We start from the raw sequence: 22,006 nt of genomic DNA, 5'->3' as shown, positions 1-22,006 counted from the left end.
AAACCAAGGACCTGGTGCTGGATTTTAGGAGGCCCAGGCCCCTCATGGACCCCCATGATAATCAGAGGTGACTGTGTACAGACCTATAAATACCTGGGAGTGCAGCTGGATGATGAATTCGACTGGACTGCCAATACTGATGCTCTGTGCAAGAAAGGAAAGAGCCGACAATACTTCCTTAGAAGGCTAGCGTTTTTCAACATCTGCAATAAAATGCTACAGATGTTCTATCAGACGTTGTGGCGAGCGCCCTTGCCTACGCGGTGGTGTGCTGGGGAGGCAGCATAAAGAAGAGGGAGGTCTCATGCCTAAATAAACTAGTGAGGAAGGCAGCCTCTATTGTAGACACGGAGCTGGACAGTTTGACATCTGTGGCAGAACGACGGGCACTGAGCAGGCTCCTGTCAATCATGGAGAATCCACTGCATCCACTGAACAGTGTCATCTCCAGACAGAGGAACAGCTTCAGGGACAGACTGCTATCACTGTCCTGCTCCACTGACAGACTGAGGAGATCGTTCCTCCCCCACACTATGCGACTCTTCAGTTCCACCTGGAAATGTTCCAGACGTTAACATTATACAAATTTATTGTCTGCTATACCTGCATTTTTATCACTCTTCAATTTAATTTAATTTTTTTTTTTTAAATCAGTATGCTACTGCTGAAGTATGTGAATTTCCCCTTGGGATTAATAAAGTATCTATCTAACTATGGAATGATATTAGTGTCTAAGAGTTCATTATAATGTTGGGAAGTTTATGCGGAAAAGCAGATTTTTTCAAGCAGCATACTGCCCCCTAGGGCAGGGGTCCTCAATCCCAGTCCTGGATAGCCGCAGTGGCTGCAGGTTTTTGTTCTGACCTGGTTGCTTAATTAGAAAGCAATTTTTGCCAATAAAGCACTAACAAGCTATGAAATTAAATTAACTCTGCTATGTCAGGTCATTTTCATATCCTAGATTTTCTTTCCCTTTCTATCATGCAAATGATTTGAAGGCTAAAATGGACGAGTAATTCTCAGTCCTTCACTTTTTTCTCTTCCAAGTATTTAATTAAACCCAATAGTGCAGATAAATACACACAGGTGTAAATGTAAATAAGCTAGATGGAGAAATGCTGCTCTCTCTTGTCATTTGCATGTTATTGATAATAAGGAGCAATTAAAATAGCTGTTTAAGACAAAATTAAGCAATAAGGGCTCAAAATCACTAAAGTGAAGTGTTACTTTAGCAATAAGTGCTTTTTATTAAGCAACTGGGTTGGAGCAAAAACCTGCAGCCACTGGGGCTCTCCAGGACCGTGATTGAGGACCCTTGCCCTAGGGTGATAACTGGGACTCATCTGCTCAAGAATTGAGAGATGCTCTTGCCATCTATGACTTATTGGAGAAGCAGCAAGTATGTATCATCACAGATAATGGGATAATCATAATGAACACCATTGTTTTCAATGAATTTTGTCCACTTCTTTGGCCAAAAGTTGTATTTAGTGATAGGGGAGTTCCCTGTGGGCGGCACGGTGGCACAGTGGTAGCGCTGCTGCCTCGCAGTTAGGAGACCCGGGTTCGCTTCCTGGGTCCTCCCTGCGTGGAGTTTGCATGTTCTCCCCGTGTCTGCGTGAGGTTCCTCTGGGCGCCTCGGTTTCCTCCCACAGTCGCCAATTCTAAAGTGGCCCTAGTGTGTGCTTGGTGTTTGTGTGTGTGTCCTGCGGTAGGTTGGCACCCTGCCTGGGATTAGTTCCTACCTTGTGCCCTGTGTTGGCTGATTTTGGCTCCAGCAGACCCCCGTGACCCTGTGTTCGGATTAAGAGGGTTGGAAAATGGATGGATGGATGGATGGATGGAGTTCCCTGTGATATTTATTCTAAAGCTAAAAACTGGGTATACCATGATGCCTATGCTGTACAACATTCACTGCCTAATGTGTATGTGAGCATACGTACAGTAAACATGAAAAATATTTAGACAGTGAAATTATTTTTGATTTGATAGGGCTACATGCATATTCTAGAACATTCTTGCTAAACTGGATTGATGCACTTTCCAGAGAACAATACATTATTTTTTCTTTTGTGAAGCCTGTCCTCTACCTATTCAACAGCACAGTCTTAGCAAAGAAAGAAACATAGACAGTGTTTCTAAGATCTCTAAAGAAGATGATTATCTTGAACTGCCAGAATGAAGATTACTATGACACACAAACACAATATTTTCTTGTATTGTTGATCCCAGAATCAAGACAACACATGTCAGTAAGGACAAAGATGAAGCTGTCAAGACCAGATTGTCCACTGTGAATTCAATAATAACTAGTCATGATAATTATGATTACATAGTGGTGACAGAATCCTATACATTTATTATAGAATTAAATTTAAAAAAATTTGTTCTACTCAATTGGGCCTCAATAAATAAGGCTTTAATTATGATTTAGATTTTTATTATACTTTTCTGAATGAACAACCCCAATGATCCAAGAGTGTGAGCATAGTAACAGAATACCAAGGTGGGAATGCACCAGCAAACAAGACAATGGAAATGTTGTAATAAGCTTCTTCAAGCAGAACATTATTTAACTCCCTCTATGCCAAGACTTGGTTTCTCAGCTTCACTCCTATCTACTGTTATTCTACGCTTGCCAAAATCCTTTGGCCTGGTGAAAAGGAACACAAAATAAAATTTTCAAGACTCTGCAAGCTAGCACAAAAGTACAGGGTGAGTTAAAATTATGTTAGCATTAATGTATTATTTTTTATCTCAACCACACCTTTCCGGGTTGATGGATAGGTGATGGTGGACCATTACCATGGCCTCCACGCTCCCCTAATTTAAAACCCTGTGATTTCTGGTTATGGGTTATCGAGTATAGCAGGAAAGTTTGTGATATCAATGACAGGATACGGACTGTGGTATCATCTATTCCCCGTGAAATGTATGTCTGGGCTTTAAATGGTACTGTTGCTCATTGGATTTTGTGTGTTGAAACATGATGGCGAACAGGTTGAGACATTCCTGTAAATTATCTTGCACACATGAAGTATGTTTTGTGAATAAATTGTTTCCGCCATTCAAAAGTTAACATAATTTTGACTCTCCCTGTCTTTGTAAACACCATCCAACATGTTCTCCATCAGAAAGTACTAGAAGGAAAGTTGTCACTTTTTTGTATTCTCCCATGAGGCCAAAGAGGGCTGACAGGGACAGTTTCTAGCCAAAAGCCTTTAAATGTTGTTCACTCACATGCCCATTATCTAATACCAGATTTTAGTTGAAGATGTAGAAAAGAGTAAATCAGGATGACTTCATTTTCTCAGTCAAGTCCTTCATTTTGTCAGTTAGTTGTTATGTTCTTATGTTGTTGGATATTTAGATAAAAGGTTACAATTTTAATATTTTAAAACAGCCATCCAAAAGACAAATAAAATGATAAATCAAGGTGTCTTTGAGGCAGAGAAATACAGTAGTGATCCATCAGGAAGAGGATTAATCCTTACCGAAAAATAAAAGACAATGATGAAGTGAAATTCCCAGCAGGAAATTGTAGGGGAAGTGGATCTGTGAGAGTATAGTCAAGGCAGTGTACTTTATGTTCTTGGAATTTGACTTCACAGAGGGCTTTTTTGTTTGCACAATCCATGAATAAAACCGTGACATTTAAAAGCACTGCAATGTCTGTCTGCACCCTACACAGTCCAAAACGTTCAATAAACACTAATTGTTGTACAAATGGCCATGTGACAAATCAAGAGAGGGAACTCTGCTGACATTCTAACTCTCATGATTACCCAGCAAATACTACCATGCCCCTTAAATACATTTAAAACATTAGACCAGTAAAGAAACACAGAAAAGACTGGCAATTCTGAAGAAAGTTAAAAATTGACCTGTAAGACAAGGGCTGCACCAAGATAAGGACTTAGACTGCAGTGCTTCCTCATTCTCTGGATGTTTCCTGTCCATGTCACCATCCCAGAACACCTGTGAAAAAACAGAAACACAGTCAGAGGATCAGTGACAGTCAGTAATGTACTTTAATATAAAGATCAATCAGGGTGGAGCGAGAACAACTATGTCACAACCCTCACCAAATACAGGAGGTTATTGACTCATCACGTGACACAATCTGTCCAAGTCGATTATGCATACACTGAAAGATAAAAGCATTTCCATTTTTTGATGGTGTCACTTTTAGGAGTGATTCACACCTCCACTGGTGATTGCTGGAATAAAATGGGTTAGGAAAATTAATTATATTCTAGCCTTTCAAAGATCCTGGGAAGGAGACTGTGTACAGCTGATGAAATGCAAGTACTCATTGACAGTGTTCAAATGTAACTTAGATATGTAATGTGCATAGGAAAGAAGAAAGTATCCCATGAAAAGTAAAATAGTTTTATAGTGTGGGGGAGGAGAAAAAAAAAATCAACATGAGTTAAAAAACGAAATTATTATTGAAGTACAGTAACTTACTCTGTACATCCTAAGTGGGGAAATAATATAACCATTTGTCATTTACATTAGTTGTGATCAAAGCACAAGCAATGCCTACTTCAGGGATCTCACTTATAATGTAGAGACACCTGCAAATTGGCCTCATTCTGCTTGCTGGTGTTAGCTGATACAGAACACTAGAAACTCTGAGAAAATCCATCTGTACTCTGTGGCTGGGGACAGGCCTAGTGTACCTTGTTCATTTTGTGGTGATTGAGAGCCTATCAGAAAAGCCAAGCTGAAAACGGATGGATGGATGGAGTAAAATATAAAAATGACTGAATGTGTCTGTTATTGTGCTAATCATAATTTGCATATGCAAAGCACTGGTATCAGGGAAGAATGAAAACTAAAAATAAATACAACATACTACATAATAGAACACTAAGGTCTCTGTGTGTGTCCAGTCTTTCTGAGCAATCGTACAGCTTGGTTTGGCTTTAGTGACACATCGAATGAGGAAGTGCAGATGTAAGACACACGGTGAGGAGAAAAGTCATAGAAGGCACACTAAGAGTTGCCTTCAAAGATTGAAAGTATAAAAGTGAACAAGAGACGAGGGAGGCACCTCAAAAATAATGAGAGTCTGAGAAGGAATCTTTAGGGGAACACACTTAAACAGTCAAGAGAGGTTTAGACACATGAGGATACTGAGGAAAGGCACTGATGATACACGTAGAGAAAGAGATGGCACAAGACAAAGCAAATATTTTATAACTATTGTATTACCCATCTTTGACAGGTAGCATGGCTAGTTAGTAAATAAATAAACTGCAAGCACCACTAACTGTAGGATGTGATTCTATACATTAACAAGGCTTCATGTCATTTCATTACTGTTGTTCTTACTCACCTAATTAATCGAAAAATTCAGTTAAATTCACTAATTAATTTCAATAACAATAGTATCTGTAATGGATTCCCAAGACTTTAAATGAATGCAAAGGGCTGGTTTTAGGCACACTTGACACAACTTCACTTTCGCAAAGATAGACAGATACAGATCATACTCTATACAGCACAGAGTTGCTAATTTTTTTTTACTAAATTTGTCAATAAATTATGCTTGCTATTGAAATGAAAAATGTGTCCAATAATGTTCAACATGACAATTCTGCAATTCTAGCACAAGCACGTGAAATTATTTCAGGCTTGTTGCATATGGCAAGGTAACAGTATGCTTAGCATCACAGTCCAAAATTCGTAACCAAGGAAACCAACTTTTCTTCACATTACTGCAATTATGTGCTACATGGCAAGCTTTTCTCTTTGTACTTTCACTTAAAGCCACAAACATTAAAGCAAAAATTAGAACACATAGTATGCTATAGACTGGCAAGATTTCAGAAAAACTGAATCCACAGAATAAAAAAAGTAATTTTGAAAATTTTATTTATTTATTTTTTAATTTTATTAATTTTATTGCAATCATTTTTAAAAAGCAGCATGTTTCCCACTAGATATCTAAATCACAAGCCTCAAACAAGATCAGGATATATGCTTAGGCACAAAATGATTTTGTTAAATAAGTGCAAAAGATTCCTATATAATGTAACATGTCTTTATATATAAAATATATATAATATATATATATATATATATATATATATATATATATATATATATATATATATATATATATATATATATATATAAAATATATATATATATAAATATAAATATATATATATATATATATATATATATATATATATATATATATATATATAATAATAATAATAATAATAATAATACAATTTCAGTAGACACAGTTGGTTGGGAATTTTCATGAAGCTTGGCAGAATATGAGACACAAACAACGAATCAAAAAAATATACATATCCTGTATTTACTAGTATTAGTGTGGGGCTGCATCAGGATGCATCTGCAAAGGAAAAAGATTAAAGGTTACTTTTCATGCTGAAAAGCAAAGAAGGTAAAAGCCACAATGTTTCAGCTGTATAGCCTTCATCAGATGTCAAAATAAAATACTCAAATCTGACCATCTTACTGCCACCTATAGCCCTGTTATTGATTGCAGCAGTTCTTCATTAACCAAGCCATAAGTTTTTATGTGTGTTTTAGGGGGTTGATTTTTTGTTTGTTATTTATCTCTCTCAAGCATCTGTAAAGTTACAACTTCCCCTTGAGGATAAATAAAGTACATCTATCTATCTATCTATCTATCTTTCTATCTAGAAGAAGCAATGCAAGTCCATAACATACAGTCTTACAATCTCACATTGTTTGACAGATCAGACGGTTTTTGATAAAGCATTCCATCACAGTCCAAGGGAACCACAAACCCGTCTTCTTAACTTAGAGAGTCTGTGAAGGTAATAACCCAAATTACTGTAATGTCTCTGATTTACAGATGGTTCTCTGAAAAATTACAAAATGTATGTTTTTCCAGACACAAAAAGCATGATCAGGGGAAGCAGTCATGCATGTCTGGACTGTGCTCCACCTTCTGATCTTTTCGATATGACTAATATAAGGCACTGTGTGGCAAAAGCTCATTAAAATAATTAACATAACTACTTTTTTACTCCATACAGTTTCATTACAGCAAATGTAGTACTATTTATGCTTTTTTATGCCATTCATTCATTAGTTTTCTGCTTGTAGGCAGGTCCTTGTCATGGAATGTTTCCTATCTTATACCTTCATTTTCACACTCCAGTATGTTTTATTCTCTTTACTATTGTCCTTTAGCACTTTTCTCTGCCTTTCTTGCAACTACTTTCCTCTAATCTCTCTTCGGTGATCTCTCTTTGTGGCCTGTCACACCCAAGTACATGCCATCTCCTCTGTCTTATTTGCCTTGTTCGACTCATGGTCCTTTCCTCTCTAACTTTTTTCAGTACTGTCTCTTTCTATCCAACTTATTCTCTCCATTTTCTCCAATAGAACATCTTGCAGTCTTCCAAATGTTTAAAATAAGCTTTCTTTAAAATTCAAGTCTCTGCTCCATAAAGTAAAACACAACATTAGTGCTTTTTCAGTTCACTACTCAAATTACTATTTAGGAGAATTATTCTTTTGTTGAATGCATGTTTGATCATTTACAGTCTCAATTTAATTTCTTTTCACAATAACAATCATCTGTTATCAAGCTTCAAGCTTTGCACTCCCGATCATATCTTCCAAATCTTCACAAGAGTCATATTCTTAAGAGTCTGAAAATCCAAATATTTTGTTATCACTTCTCTACCAATGATTATTTCGGTACCCAACAATTTTCTCTACTGTTTCTCTTTCAATTGTATCTGCATAAACACTGAAAAATATAAAACTTTACCTAACTCCACTTCTAGTGATACAAGGGTCTATGTGGCTTCCTCACCAAGTTTCACCCTTGCCGTCTGTCTCAGCACTTATATCAGTCTTCAATCTTTTTCAGCTCTTCCAATACACTTTTAAGATATCTATCAGTCGGAACCAATTTACTATATTCAAAGACTTTTCGTAACAATCAAAACAGACAAAGACACCTGCCCGTTCATATCGGTATGCTCACTGATGATTCTTAACATTGCTATTGCATTTCTTGTTCCAGGATTCATTACAAAATCCAGACTAGTCCCTGATGATGTATACCTCATCTTCTTCTCTATTCTGTTATTTGTTACCTTCAATTGGACTTCAGAGACAAGAGATTTCATGCTAATGTTGTAATGGCCGTCAGAATTTGCTTCTTTTCCCAAATATATTATGATGTTTTCCCAAGAGCCATCTGTTCATACTGTCTTTTTAAGTTTTTGCAAATGTTCACTAATCAATTCTCTCCTTCTACTCCTATCATTTTCACCCTTACATCTAGAGTTCCATCTGTTCTTTCTACCTTTTTTTGGCAGCTTTTTTTTTTTTATCTCTTGCTGCAATGATTCTGACCTTAGCTGGTCTCTGTGAAGTTATTTTTTACTTTTCAAACCAACTTCTTGAGGGCCTTTTCATACAACTCTTTGATCTCTGCATCACATCATAAAATCAAATCACCCAACATGTTAAAAGTATTTTGAATTTATTCACTAGATTTGGTTATTTTTACCAAGTTTCCGACAAAGAAAAAGTGACTTACTATGCTTCTGTAAAATAGCAACAAAACTTCCGACCTTGAAACCAACATGATACAGAGGTCAGATCCCAAAAGCAGCTTGCCATATGACTGGGAGGTAAGTTCAGTAAAGGATGAAAATAATCCTTTGCTCTGGAAACTCATTGGAATTCACCCTCTGATGAAGCTGAGCATTTCTCAACATACACAGAAGTGGGAACACATTTAGCCAAACACCTCTGTCAGTGAAATTGTTTAACAGTCATATCTTACAAGCAGAAACAGTGCCTGAATATGTACCCATCAGCATTTACAAATTAGCCATTGGGTTATAAGCTGTTTAGAAGCTTCATGTTGGCTGGTGATATTCAGCAGATATCACTGCAAAACCACAAACCCACATTACTTCTGCACATTTAACAGAAATGGTCTGCATGACAGCATTACAGTACTAAAATCTTCCTGTACAAAACAACACCATGCACTGCAAACTCTATAATGCATAATTTAAGACCAGACTTGGAGAGCTGAGTGCAGTTCTGGTCACCACACTATAAAAAGAAGAAACATCAGCTCTAGAAGATATGTAGAGAAGAGCAAACAATTACCGCCCTTGTCTGGGCATGCTTATACAGTTCTTGAGCAGAAAAGACTGGGACAATGTGAGATCTAAACAAGCTCTTCAATATCTCAAAGTCAATCCAGGAGAATTTTTGAGAAATATGCGACAGTCCAGTAATCCCTATAGTAAAGAAGCAACCACCTCTGGCGACCACTAGGTCTAGGACAATTTCAAACTTAAGACTGAACTGTCAACGATGCACATCTTTCCGAGTTTACATTGTGACAACTGTACTTATCGTTACAATTGTTTAACTGGGTTTACGAAGATACTGTATTAATAAATATAATGGTGATGTGTACAACTTGTTATATCAATTCGATTTAATGCGTTGCCACTTCAAGCTATTTTCTTTTAAACCACATAATAATACCATAAGTACGTGTCAATATAGACAGCCAAGACCGAGCTAAAACACGTCATCGTGACCGGAGTCATCGATCACTTTACAAACCTAGTATTCCATGAGAAAGTGAATTTGACACCAAAGTTTACAATATGGAAGATTTAAATCGCGCATTGACCATTCAGTTTACTGAGCAAAATTGAAATTTGTTGCTAATGACATACGCCGATGTTAGCAGAATGATATTCGCTAGAAGGATAAAGAAAACACTTTCAATGCTCGGGTGTCGACTCGCCGAACTGGCCACATACCAATGCCGGGTGTAGATACTGATTTCGTTTAATGCCGCTTACCTTGTAAATTTAAGCGTAAGCGAGCGAACCCTTCGTATAGCACTGCGTCACGCAGCTGCAACAACAGCAACAGCTTCAGCGGCGCCCGATAGAGATTCCTGAGGACAAGTTGATTACGTCTCCTTTCCTAACCGAGTCAAGTGGTTTTAATCGGATTTCTTCAGGAGCTGAAACCGGGCCTAACAACACTGTGATCCCTCTCAAGCTGGTTACATAGGTTGTTTCATGATCAACTGATAGTAAAAGCAAAAAATAAATAAATTTAATTTCTAAAATATAAATCTTACAAAACGACACCTGGGTAAAATTCCTACTATACTCTAATAAATAAATAAATAAATAAGTACATTTGACAGTACAGTACTACAATAATACAACTTCCGGGATTGTATAATGATGATCGGCGTAATCATATAACCAATGAAAAGAAGGTAACGGAGGACGAAGGCGGGCACAGAAGCACCAATGGCATTTTATTAATCCAATGGAAAGGTTCGGTGGTAGGCTAGTCAACCAATCGAAATATTTCTTTTAAAGGACAGGCGGTCTACTTATTAATTAAAAAAAATGTAAGAAAGCCCTGAGAATTTTGTACCGGACTGAGAATATGTTTGCCAAAAGAATTCTGGAGTGGATGCAAGGTCGTGCAGAGATCTGTCTGATAGCTTGACAAGTGTTTATGAGTGTAGTAGTTAAGGCTTTCTTTTTCAACTGAAAGACGTGGGGTTTGTTCCAGACTAAAATGAAGAGCAAGTAGTCTAGAGGTTTAAACAGATTACAGTTTGGGAGTCCGAGCAGGCAGTAATCATTCGGTGCAACTTAAAGCATATCACTCGAATGGATAGATAAAGATAAAACACGAGATGGCGCTAACACCTCGTCTAAGAGACGGACTGTATTCAGATTTGTTTATCATCGAGGGACTTTCTTTAAGAACATATAATGATGTTTGTTTTATTATATGGTTATGTTCAAATAATAACAATAATATTTTGCATTTTGGAACATGTGGTATAATCCAGACAGGTGTGCCTTTATTTGATGCAGCACTATATACACTTAAATAATTTTGAAACAGAGATGTACTTGAAATTCAGCAAATCCTATGATATACAAACGAACTGCATACCTGTATGTAGTATTTTCTGAATGTCCAGTTATTATTTCAGACTAGATTAACTGTATCTGACCCTTTCAGATAGTGGCTTTTACATGACTGGACAGAAAATAAACTCTTTTATGCTGTTGCCTCTTGGTTGAAGTGTCCAGGGTTCAATTTGTGAGTCAGGTAGCTGCTTGTGTGGAGTCTGCACATTCTCCTTTAATTTTATATTGGTTTCTATCTGGATATTCCCACATTAAAATGTGTATATGTTAGGTTAATTGGTGAGTCTAAATTGTATAAATTGTCCCCTACCCAGTTATCAATCATGATTTACATGTGAGGCTGTCAGGATGGGTTCTAGCAAAACCTAAACCTTGTACAGGTTTAAACAGGTTTATCTTAATTTTCATCTAAGCCATTGGAATTTAACATTTCCATGGGTCACTAAGGGACTTTGTTGTCCATTGTCAGATTAAGCTCTAGACTTGAAATGACTTCGCAAGAGGCATTTCATTGGTCACTCGACTTTCCCCAAGTAACAAATCAATAGGTATAGGTAGAAGAAAAAACGGCTTTGTAATAATTTATTGTGTGGTGAACAATGAAGTGAAGAACAATGTAAGTGGTACCACCATAACAGCTGGTGTATAGTCCTGTGAAATAATGCCAGAATATGGCAACCAGGCATTTATTGTTTTGAAAGCTCAGGTGATGTAGTGCCTTAGGAGGGGTGTTTAACTGGTGTGGAATCCATTTTAGTATGAGCTCTTGCATTAATTCAGTCATTAATGGAAATGATCATAATGTCTTAATTGTGAATAGGCATTAGGAGATTTATTATGAATGTGTTTATTTACAGACAGAATTCCTCCCTCTATACATTCTTCTATGCATCTCCTGAGCCTATTTTTTCAGTTCTAAGTCACCGGATGTCAGTACCTATCCTAGAAGCATTTAGTGTAAAGCAGAACTTAACCTTTAATCAATGGAAATTGCCAGTCTTTTGGTTTTTGGATTGTAAGAGTACATTGTAGTCCTCTGAGGAAACACACATGAAAAAGGGAAGAGAATGCAAATTCCATCTAGCAGGCAACAAAGATGGGAATGGAGATGGACAAGATACATTTCTATCACAGCAAAAAACAAAACCTTACTAAGTGCAATTTTTTTTATTTTTGATAAATAAAGAGGAAATAAAAAGTAGAGTGTGGACCTGATGTCTCTTCAGTTTCATAGTTTTGCAATGACCAAAGAAGAAGTAGCACTTCAGTAGTAAGGATGAAATTTGGCATGTTCTATAGAGCAGCAGGTTGTTTTTTAACTCTCTCAACTGATATAGAACAGCATGTAAGTAGAGGTTAGACTAACTACACAGCACTACTTCTAGGTGGATGAAGAACAGATATTTGAAAACGAGGAGTTAAAATCCTCTCTTATGCAATACTGCAGCATTGCTTGCACTGTATGGTTTGAACTGCATTGCAAACAACAGCAAAAGTAGAGTTTGCACAACAGTTGTCACAAACTGTCAGGAAGGTAGTGGTTTTCAGTGAGACAATCTAAAGAGCAATTTAAATGCACAAGGTTTATCACACATTTTCTTTCCATTCCATCCTGGGCTTAATTTCTTTCCAAACTCTCTTTTCTATCCAAATGCAGGGGTTAGCATTGCTACCTGAAAATTTCAGGAGACTAAGTTCAAATCCAAGCTTTGGTGGTTCGCAACAACTGTCATATTTTGTATGGACTTTGTGGAGTCTCCATGCTCTCTGTGTCAGTGTGGGTTGCCTCTGAGTAATAATGTTTTCTCCTATATCTCTTATGCATCCTGGTTTTTCTAAGTTGGTCTTGTATGAGTGAGTGGGTGTGGATTCCTTGCACTGGAGTAGAGGCCTATCCAAAATTGCTTCCTATCTGGCATTTAAAACTACCAGGATATAGTTTCCAGCTCTGTATGGCCCAGTGGGTTTGGAAAATGGAAATACTGTTGGCTATTTTAGACACAATACAGTATAAACAAGCATTGCACTGGTTTATACCCTGTAAGTGCCAGGTACACTCTTAAAAATAAAGGTGTCACAGGGTTTCTTCAGACTGATGCTATTTGGGAATCATTTTTGGTTCCCAACAGAACCGTCCACATGAAGGTCCCAGAAAGAACCTTTATATATTGAGATCCATAACAGATAACATACAGTACCCATGGATAGATGATAACAGATTTGTACAATACTACTGAGTTCCTGATTTTACAGAACTCAATGCATACAATCACACAGTCTAAGTCCAAGTTTTCCTGATCTATTACTATCGAGCTAGGTAGGCTACTATGCATTATTTGTCCACATATATGGAACCTTTTGAAAGCACAAATAATCCATTTCATATGCAAAGAACCATTGCCAGAAGAAAATATTTTTTTTCAATTAAGGATTCTACAAGTAACCACACAGTCTAGTAAAATGCCAGTAAGGGACCATTATTTTTAAGAGCACCAAGAAGAGCACATTCAAACATAAGCTCCAAATTTGAAAGAAAAAAAAAAAAAGATTTCAGAGAGTGCATTCCCCATGAAGAAAATACCCTACCTTTACAAAAACAAACAAAACTCAAAGATTTTATCTAAACTTATGTATAAATCAGCAGTATAATAAATACATCAATAAGTCATTTCCGGGCCCCCTGGGACACATATGCGCACTCATTTCACAAACACCAATTACCCAGACTATTCATTGAGGGGACCAGGGTTCGAACCCTGACTTTAGGTTAAACACTGTCTAACTGTGCCGCTCATTGTAAATACGTTATTGCCACATTTTGCATTTTTACACTGTACTTGACACTCGCGTACTTCTTCGTTATTGCTGACTACCAGCAAATCATGCCTTTTGTCTGGTTTCATTTTAGAATTTCTAGAACCCATCTTCTGATTATGGTACTAAAACGATCTCTTTATATTATATCTATCATTTAATATAACCGAAATGTAAAACACATGCAGCAAAGTTATTTGCGTACTTCCGACCACACAAGTACTGCCAGGCATGGTTAATAAGAACAGTCTTTTTATATGATATTGTACTCTTTGTTCCAGTAAACCTGGAAACAAACATGCACTCAATCCAAAGCAGATAATACATTATCCCACAGTGGGAAAAAAGCAAAGATAAAAAAGACCCGCCTTATTTGCACAGTTTTATTAGACAGCCAATAAAAGTGATGGGCAGGACAAAAAGGCGCAATCAGGTTAATAAATAGGCGGGGCTACTCACAGGTTGACTTCTGTCAGTGTGTCAAAGCAGGAGTCGCTGTCGCCAACCTGTTGAAACGAAGTAACAACCTCTGAGACGGGCTGTTGAAAATTTGACAGAGTTTGGCTCTTTAAAAGAAGGAGAAATGTTACCAGGCTTCCACTGAGTTGTGGTGAGGTCAGCAGAAAGTGAAGCCTTAGAGAAGAAAGACCAGGTAGCGAGGATGAAGCGAATCCTGGAGGACTTTGTACAGCTGACAAGGACTGTAGGACAGGCTGAGCGTGACCTGGAAGGTCGCATCGACTCCGAATTCAGTGTGAGTTCTCCATTGTGTTGTTGTTCAAATAAAGAAGAGTAAAAATTAATAGTGCAGTGTATTGTTACATAGAACTGACCTGTTTGTCGAGGCTCTCTCGTCTTCAAAGTTTAGTCCTTCGTTTCTTTAATCAGAACTGCTAGCTAGAAGTTGACTATTGTTGTAGACTGCAGTTACATTTTATACCAAGTAAACTGGTGCGCGATGCAAGTTTTATTTGTGACTACACCTTTATTTTCAACCTGAATGCATGAAAACGGTACAAAAGAAGCAACAGCAAGCCTGACAGTATTGCCTAATGGATTTCAAAATTAGATAGCAGGCCTAGGTCGTTCGACTGTGTATCTTCCAGTGACGTGCACTGACCTTTTGATGGACAGTGGCTCAAAATAGGAGAATGGGCACTTTTCAGGACAGAATTTGTTCCATGATAATATAGGACACATATCAGTGCTCTCCTTTATTTATGTAGTTTTTAATTTAGCAGTAAATTTGAATGTAACTTCAAGGGCATTATAATATGCACATTCTTGGCAAGATAACTGTCCATGATTACTGGATTAACAGGAAAAAGGCACTCAACCCCTGAAACACACACATGCTATATTTTTTTTTAATACAGCACATCTTAAGAAGGCAAAAGAGCAAATTAGATATTTCCCATCTAGCTACATGAAATACCAAATGCAGTTTCTTTCTGTCTTCATTGTAAGAGTTCACATCACAGAAAAAATTAAAATATTTTTGAGACTGCCAGATGTGGGTTGAAAATTTTTTCACCTGCTCTATACTGTTAGACTTGCAGCACTGAAAAGTATTATTTATAAATGTAAAATTTATTATGATCCAGAACTATGAAGTACATTTTAAAATGGATATATATATATATATATATATATATATATATATATATATATATATATATATATATATATAATTAGTGTGTTAAGATCTCTCAGTATTACTATTTAGGTTTTATAACAAAACCTCCCTTTTTTGGATCACATATTTTGATAGATTTCAATATCTTTGGTGCTTTCATTAGTGATATTTTGTCTATGGACAGAAGCTGTAAAGATTGGAGAGCTGTTCTTGTCCACTTTGTACTTAACTGACATGAGCTTGGAAAACTTTCTTTAGTAGTTGGTGTTGATACAAGCACTGTGCAATAGATTTTCAGCAACTGAAGCAAGTGTTGGAAGTGCTAAATTAGGATCAAACTCTTTGAATATACAGTGCGTTGCATTCTTCAGGCAGGTTTATGCAGCATGAAACATCTCCCATTCTGCCAGTTTATCTGATCTGACTGAACATAAATGATACTACTGTCCGATCTGAAACCTGAACTTGAGATGTGTTTTCTTCACATACGAAGACACAGAAACACAGACTGTCACAAATGTCCACAGTTGTATGATGCTTAGCTTATTTGCTGTGCACTTTAGTTGATAGACAGAAATGCAGTGCGGTGTGAAGAACTGTTATTTTATACATTTTTAATACATTTTGGTGGCTGTTAATCACAACAAGCCAACTAGAAGAGCTGCTGTTATAAGTAAAGCAAATGTGTGTGGGTTTCTGTGCAGACATTACAGCTACAAACCAACACCATCAGCACAGTAATAGTTATTAAACATTTTTGTTGAACAAATAGGAGAATTATCATAGACCATACTTTATTTCCATATCGGATACAACAAGGAATGCTGCTTAACACTGTTTTCTCTCTCTCTCTATTGCAACAAAATGACCCAAATGGGAGAAAAGGGCTCTTGCACCAATTAAGGGGAAAAGGACAGGGTCTAGGGCCATTGTTGCCACCCCTCTTGTGGTGGTTCGCAACAACTGTCATATTTTGTATGGTGTAATGCTAGCCGTGCTCCCAAAATCTTGGCTGCATGAAAGTGAGATTAAACATGCATGATTCATTTTCTTAATAAAATTAAGAGTTTTTAAAATTCATGCTTGCCTGCTAGGGAAAGACTCCATCATTTTTCCAGACACTGAATTCGATTAGGAGGGTTTGAAGATCATGTTATATGCTTTAATTAATCACTAAGGTTTTACAAATCGGGAGGTGCAGAGTACACTTACTGTAGAATTCTGGACATTGTCCTAAGTGTATATGGATGAACAAACATCGCCACATTTCTAGTGCATTATCCTATGTTTTCGCTCACATCTTAACAGTGAAGCTCAGTTGTTAATTTTTCTCAGCTGGTTAAAGGCCGCTGCAGTACTGGTTAGGTTAGAGATTTATCTTTTACTTCCTATATGGCTACCAAAATATCTTAATTATGGCATGCAGAATGAATATGTAGCTGTCCATAGCAACATCTTGTGTTACCATTTTGAGGTGTGATTTATGAAGACAATTTAAATATGAAGAAACTAAATATATATTTTGCAATTCGGACTTTGTTAAACTGTCAAATTTTATAAGGCAGGTTTTTCAAGCTATGCCCTCAACTTTAAACATTTTGGGGCCTTACTTGAGTTCCCAAATTGCTATTCAAACATGTTTTTATTTTAAGAGATGTTCAGTGGGTTAAGAGAAATAAACATTTTGTTCATACTGATTTATGGCTTTAAAAGTGAGCATTTTTATCGGGCGTCAATGCTTTTATGCAAATTGTATATATTACATGATAATGTTAGCTAATTTTGGTTTTAACCTGTTATAGCTTTAGTATTTGTTTTGTTCAGATATGCTCAATAGTTCAGAAGACATTCACTGTTTGTTTAGCATTTCAAATGCAGGTATCCTTAATAGACACAAGTCCATAGTAGCATATTACATATGGTGTTTCCATTAATGTCAGTACAATAGCAGAGTGGCAGAGCTTTGTGCTGGAATGTGCAATGAAAACATTTTAATAAGACTGACAGTATTTTTTATCATGTAATCTGAGTTTGTGGTGTGGGGTATTTTTTCCATCCCATTTTTGACTATATTTTAGTTTCAATGCTTGGTGCTACTTTCACATAGAATAATGCTAAGGTTGGTTGGTCAGTGAGCAGTTTGCACTTTTATGTACAGTGGGTTTTTTTTTTCCTTCTCTTTGGGTGCAGCTGTTCACACTGTTTCTGCATGTTCCCTTAAATTGTACAGTTAAATGCATAAAGTACTTGAAAAATGCTTAGTAAGCCTATTGGCCTGCTCAGTGGAAGCCAATGAAAGGGTGGAAATCCTGCCCTTCAATTTTAGATAGACCCAAGTAGCAGTTAATGTTACAGGCTGTATGTTATCTGTCTTTTACATCAATAAGTCAAAAGGTTATTTATTTAAATTTTTTAAATTACCGAAAGCAAGTGGACCTATAAAACAAGTAATTATTTTATTCGATTCTCTCCAGTTCTGTCATCCACAAGCTGATCATATTTGCATTACAAAAATTTGTCATCCCATTTTCTAACCCGCTTAGACCATGGCTGCAGTGGGTGCTGAAGCCTGTCCCAGCTAGCAAAGGGTGCCAGTCCATTGCAGGGTGACACACACACACCATGGCCAAATTAGTGCTGCCAGTTCCCCTAACTTTCATGCCTTTGGACTGTAGGAGGAAACCAGAGTGAACACACATAGACACAGGGAGAACATGCAAAGTCCACACAGGGAGAACTCAGTCTGTGAACCCTGGTCTTCTCACTGCGAGGCAGCAGTGCTACCACTGCACCACCATGCCACCCCTTACAAGATCATTTTAGCAATTTTGATATGTGCATTCTTTTCCTTATAATTTTGTTAGTAGCCCTGTTTGGGTAAGTAATTTATTTATTGGTTTAAATTTAAAAATGTTTGATTGTATTGATCTCAAAATAACTATGCCACAAAGCTTCAATAACAGATCAGGAGGCAATAGCCAGGTTTAGCATGAAATGTTATCCTGGACATATAACCTGTCTACTTACTATAAATGTTCATGAGATGGATTCTCTTCTAGCATAAAATCGTGGTCTGTCTTATTTGGAAATAAAACAAGCAATTGACTGACTGACTGTCTGACTGAGTAAGTAAGTAAGTAAGTAAGTAAGTACGTACGTAAGTAAAGCATCTAGAATTCACCAAACCACTGTTCAGTTACTGTTGCTTACAAGACAGAAAAATCTGGGTAAATCTTGTCTTGCGATTAATGCAGTAACTTCTGTTTTAAAAGTTCTTTTATTTGGTCACCCTTAGCTGACTACATACTGTGTATGGCTACACACTAGAGTCATTTGGTTGTTTTTCACATGTTAACTTACACACATTCAAGAAAACAAAGCAAAATACAACATAATTTAATACATGATAAAATGGAAATGGAGTCCACACAAGGAAAGATGAACTGAAAGTACAAGGAGTATGAAAATATGAACTGTCACATCCAGATAATAAATATCAGTACAAAGCACTGGGTCAATGAATACAGGAAATTATATTAAATTATAAGGGAAGAAAAAGAAAGACAGGTAGGTATGATTTGGTTATGCTAATTTCTGGATGTCAGTGGACACATTTATGGAGAGAGAAATCCAAAGACTCCAGGTAGGATAATCAAACCTAAATGAGATGTTTGTAAAAAAAAATGTTCACACAATCAGAAAGAAAAAAATATATAAATATTGGGAAATTATAGTTATACACAGTATTACTAAGAACAGTACAAACCCTATGCTATGAGAGAGATGGAAATGTCAGTCATCATGGAGTGAAAGGAGCTTATAAAATAGTACTAGTATTTCCTTGTACATCCTGAGTACAATAGTAGTGATCACAAATCATGGAGGTGCAAAGCTTCTGCCTGCCATTGCAGAAAGTTTGCCATTTTCCCTAAAGGAAAGTCTGGTGTCTCTTAATAGGGAGGGTAAAAAATCAAAGATTTGTTTGGAATATCAGATAGTTTGGCTTGTTTCTTATTAATCAAAGAAGTGATAACGTTAAATACAAATATCCACAATGTGCTGGCCATTTTCTCTCTGTCATTTGACCCTAGTGTGGCATGCTAGGGAAATGGGGAGACAGCCTTTTATTTTCTGTGAAAGACAATTCTCTCAAAAGTAAACTAAAACCTAAATTTGCAAAAGTGTTTCTGGTCGTGTGAGTTGAAAATTGTCTAGTTATACTGTGTTCACTATATTTTGCAAACAAAGAACATTACATTTACTCATGTTAAATAAAACAAATCTAACATACATTGATAACATCTCTTTAGCTTTGGGAAATTAATAGAAAAGGGTACACTGCTCTTTTGGCCTTGTCTAGCAATTTGTAGATTTCACAAGCTGCAGTTTATTTTAACATCTCCTAGGTTCGTAAATAAAATGTACAGTATTTATATAAAAGGACATATTTTAGAAGATTGCTTTATCTGATATATACACTAGCCTTACCCTCAGTGTCGACCGGTTCTGGGTTAGAGAATATCTGAAGATGTTTTTACATAAACCACGTTAAAACTGCATTTTGTTTAGTTGTAACACTTTTAAAGTACTTTATATAAATTGTATGATATATTTAACCCATGTCCCCATCAGATAGGTCATTCATGTGATTCTAATTTTAATTTTGCATACGCTTGGTACCAGTATGCCTCAATTTCTAGTCTAAAAAAATAACATCTGCATATTTAAGGGCCTGCTTAAAACAGTTCCGGGTTGTGGAGGAAAAATCTTTCCTAGCAACATCAAGATCATGTCAGAAAGCATCCCTACATAGAACACATGTCCACTGCAGTGCACACTTGCACATGCACCACATTCAGTCATGCAAAGCGAATTTAGAGTGGTCTTTTTTTTTTTTTTTTACATCTTCTGCTTGATATGTTAACCAAAAAGGAGGCTAGTCTGTGTAGCAAACCGTAATTAAAAGGTTAACATTAGTATAAATATTTATGAAGCTTAATCTTGAGTAGCATAATCAATCTTTTCACAATACACTTTACAGAGCAAAACAAGATTGTAAAAAAAAACATGTCATATTTTTTAATTCTTGTTAATATAATCAAATGACTGTGGTGGGCTGGCGCCCTGCCGGGGTTTATTTCCTGCCTTGCACCCTGTGTTGGCTTAGATTGGCTCCAGCAGACCCCTGTGACCCTGTAGTTAGGATATAGCGGGTTAGATAAGGGATGGATAATCATATGATATGACACAATACCTGGTGTCACTATTTTCTATGAGGAGTTTAAGATAGGAGCTTAATATTTTATATGGGCAAATCATTCTTGACTAATGCATTTATTTGAGCTCTGAGCCTTCACTCATTCCATTTGAATTAGAATTAATTCCATTTGAACTAATTAATGTGAATCTAATTAATTTGAATTAGATCAGTGTTATTAATTTTAGATGTCTTTTGCATAAGTGGCATTTTAATCAAAATTTATGATCTACGAAAGCAGCTTTAAAGAAACTAAAGTGATAGCAGTAGCGCAAATATTCTTTTTGCTCTGTCAAGATTCTTTGGTCCATTTCATTGACAGCTTTTTTTTGAGCTTTTAAAAACACAGCTAAGAAGTAGCCTCATTTAGAGGACATTAACAAATATAGGAAGACAAAAGCTAATGCTACAAAAATAAAATCACAACTTGTATGGGTAAAAACTAGAAATAAAGATTGCAAATGAAACCGTTCAAAAAAGGGGGGGGAGTAGGAAGTAAAGGAATTGTTTGTAGTTGCCTTGGAAATTATCTGAATTTAATGATCAGGTGTTTGCCTTTATACATTAGTCCCTTTCCACATAGTGCAGTTAGTTTTTTTTTCTTTGGCAGAGATTTATTATAAGTCATTTCAGTTTGCAGTTACGCCCATATGGCTTCATGGTGCCTTTTCCTAAATTGCATAAATATTTGGTAGAACAGTGTGTAACAGTTTTTATTATCATGAACAATGTTTTAAATAATGATACTATGGCTAAATCTTCACCAACATAAAAGTGCAGTGTCATTGATCTTCATGTTGTCTTATGTGACCAGTGGACAGAACAGCAGAATCGCTTTAGATGTTGGGGCAGCAGCCAGGTGGTCCTGTTTAATAAGCAGAACAAACAAAAATTGTGCACAATGGCATGACAAAAAAGATGGGCTGAAACAGCTCAACAAATAAAGGTTTGCCAGGTTAGAAAAGTACAGGCAACTCGTCCAAGCCTTCTCCTGATCAGCTTCTGGGTCCAATGTTGGACGTCACTCTCTGGGATAGACTGGTTTTATAGAGCCGTGACCAGTTCTCAGGCTTGCAGCCAGGGTTAGTTGTCTTTGATGAGTGGTTTCTTGGAGCAGTGGGTGGAAAAGTAGAGATGGTTCACTTGAGCACCAGCCTTCCCATCCTAAAGTGGAACCCCAGGTGCAGATGCATGAGGCTTACTTTGCCTTTGTACTAAGGGTTTTTGTGTCCTAAATATTATAATTAAGTTTATTTTAAAATAAACTTAAAAATAAACTTTTCCTGATACAGCAAACTGCAAACAAGTTATCAACTCATTCTC

The 22,006-nt window shown here is 36.6% G+C and overlaps 2 protein-coding genes across 2 annotated transcripts in view; one reads left to right on the top strand and one right to left on the bottom strand.

The window, feature by feature from the left end:
- LOC120542315 (vacuolar fusion protein MON1 homolog B-like) overlaps nucleotides 1–10,245 on the bottom strand; it is a 31,049-nt gene extending 20,804 nt beyond the window's left edge. Inside the window, exons 1-2 of the mRNA XM_039774681.1 lie at nucleotides 9,870–10,245; nucleotides 3,885–3,978 (exon numbers count right to left, since the gene is read on the bottom strand). Coding sequence (XP_039630615.1) covers nucleotides 3,885–3,960 — 76 coding nt within the window. The 5' untranslated portion in view covers nucleotides 3,961–3,978; nucleotides 9,870–10,245. The remainder of the gene's footprint in view (nucleotides 1–3,884; nucleotides 3,979–9,869) is intronic.
- Nucleotides 10,246–14,275: 4,030 nt separating this feature from the next.
- The window catches only part of ptpn18 (protein tyrosine phosphatase non-receptor type 18), a 172,338-nt gene continuing 164,607 nt past the window's right edge, over nucleotides 14,276–22,006 (top strand). The window contains exon 1 of the mRNA XM_039774583.1: nucleotides 14,276–14,544. Coding sequence (XP_039630517.1) covers nucleotides 14,452–14,544 — 93 coding nt within the window. The 5' untranslated portion in view covers nucleotides 14,276–14,451. The remainder of the gene's footprint in view (nucleotides 14,545–22,006) is intronic.

This window comes from Polypterus senegalus, chromosome 13 (genome assembly GCF_016835505.1).
Source record: "Polypterus senegalus isolate Bchr_013 chromosome 13, ASM1683550v1, whole genome shotgun sequence".
In the NCBI taxonomy this organism is placed as follows: Eukaryota; Metazoa; Chordata; class Cladistia; order Polypteriformes; family Polypteridae; genus Polypterus; species Polypterus senegalus.
The sequence above is the reverse complement of the archived record's forward strand: the minus strand, read 5'-3'. Positions and strand labels throughout refer to the sequence as shown.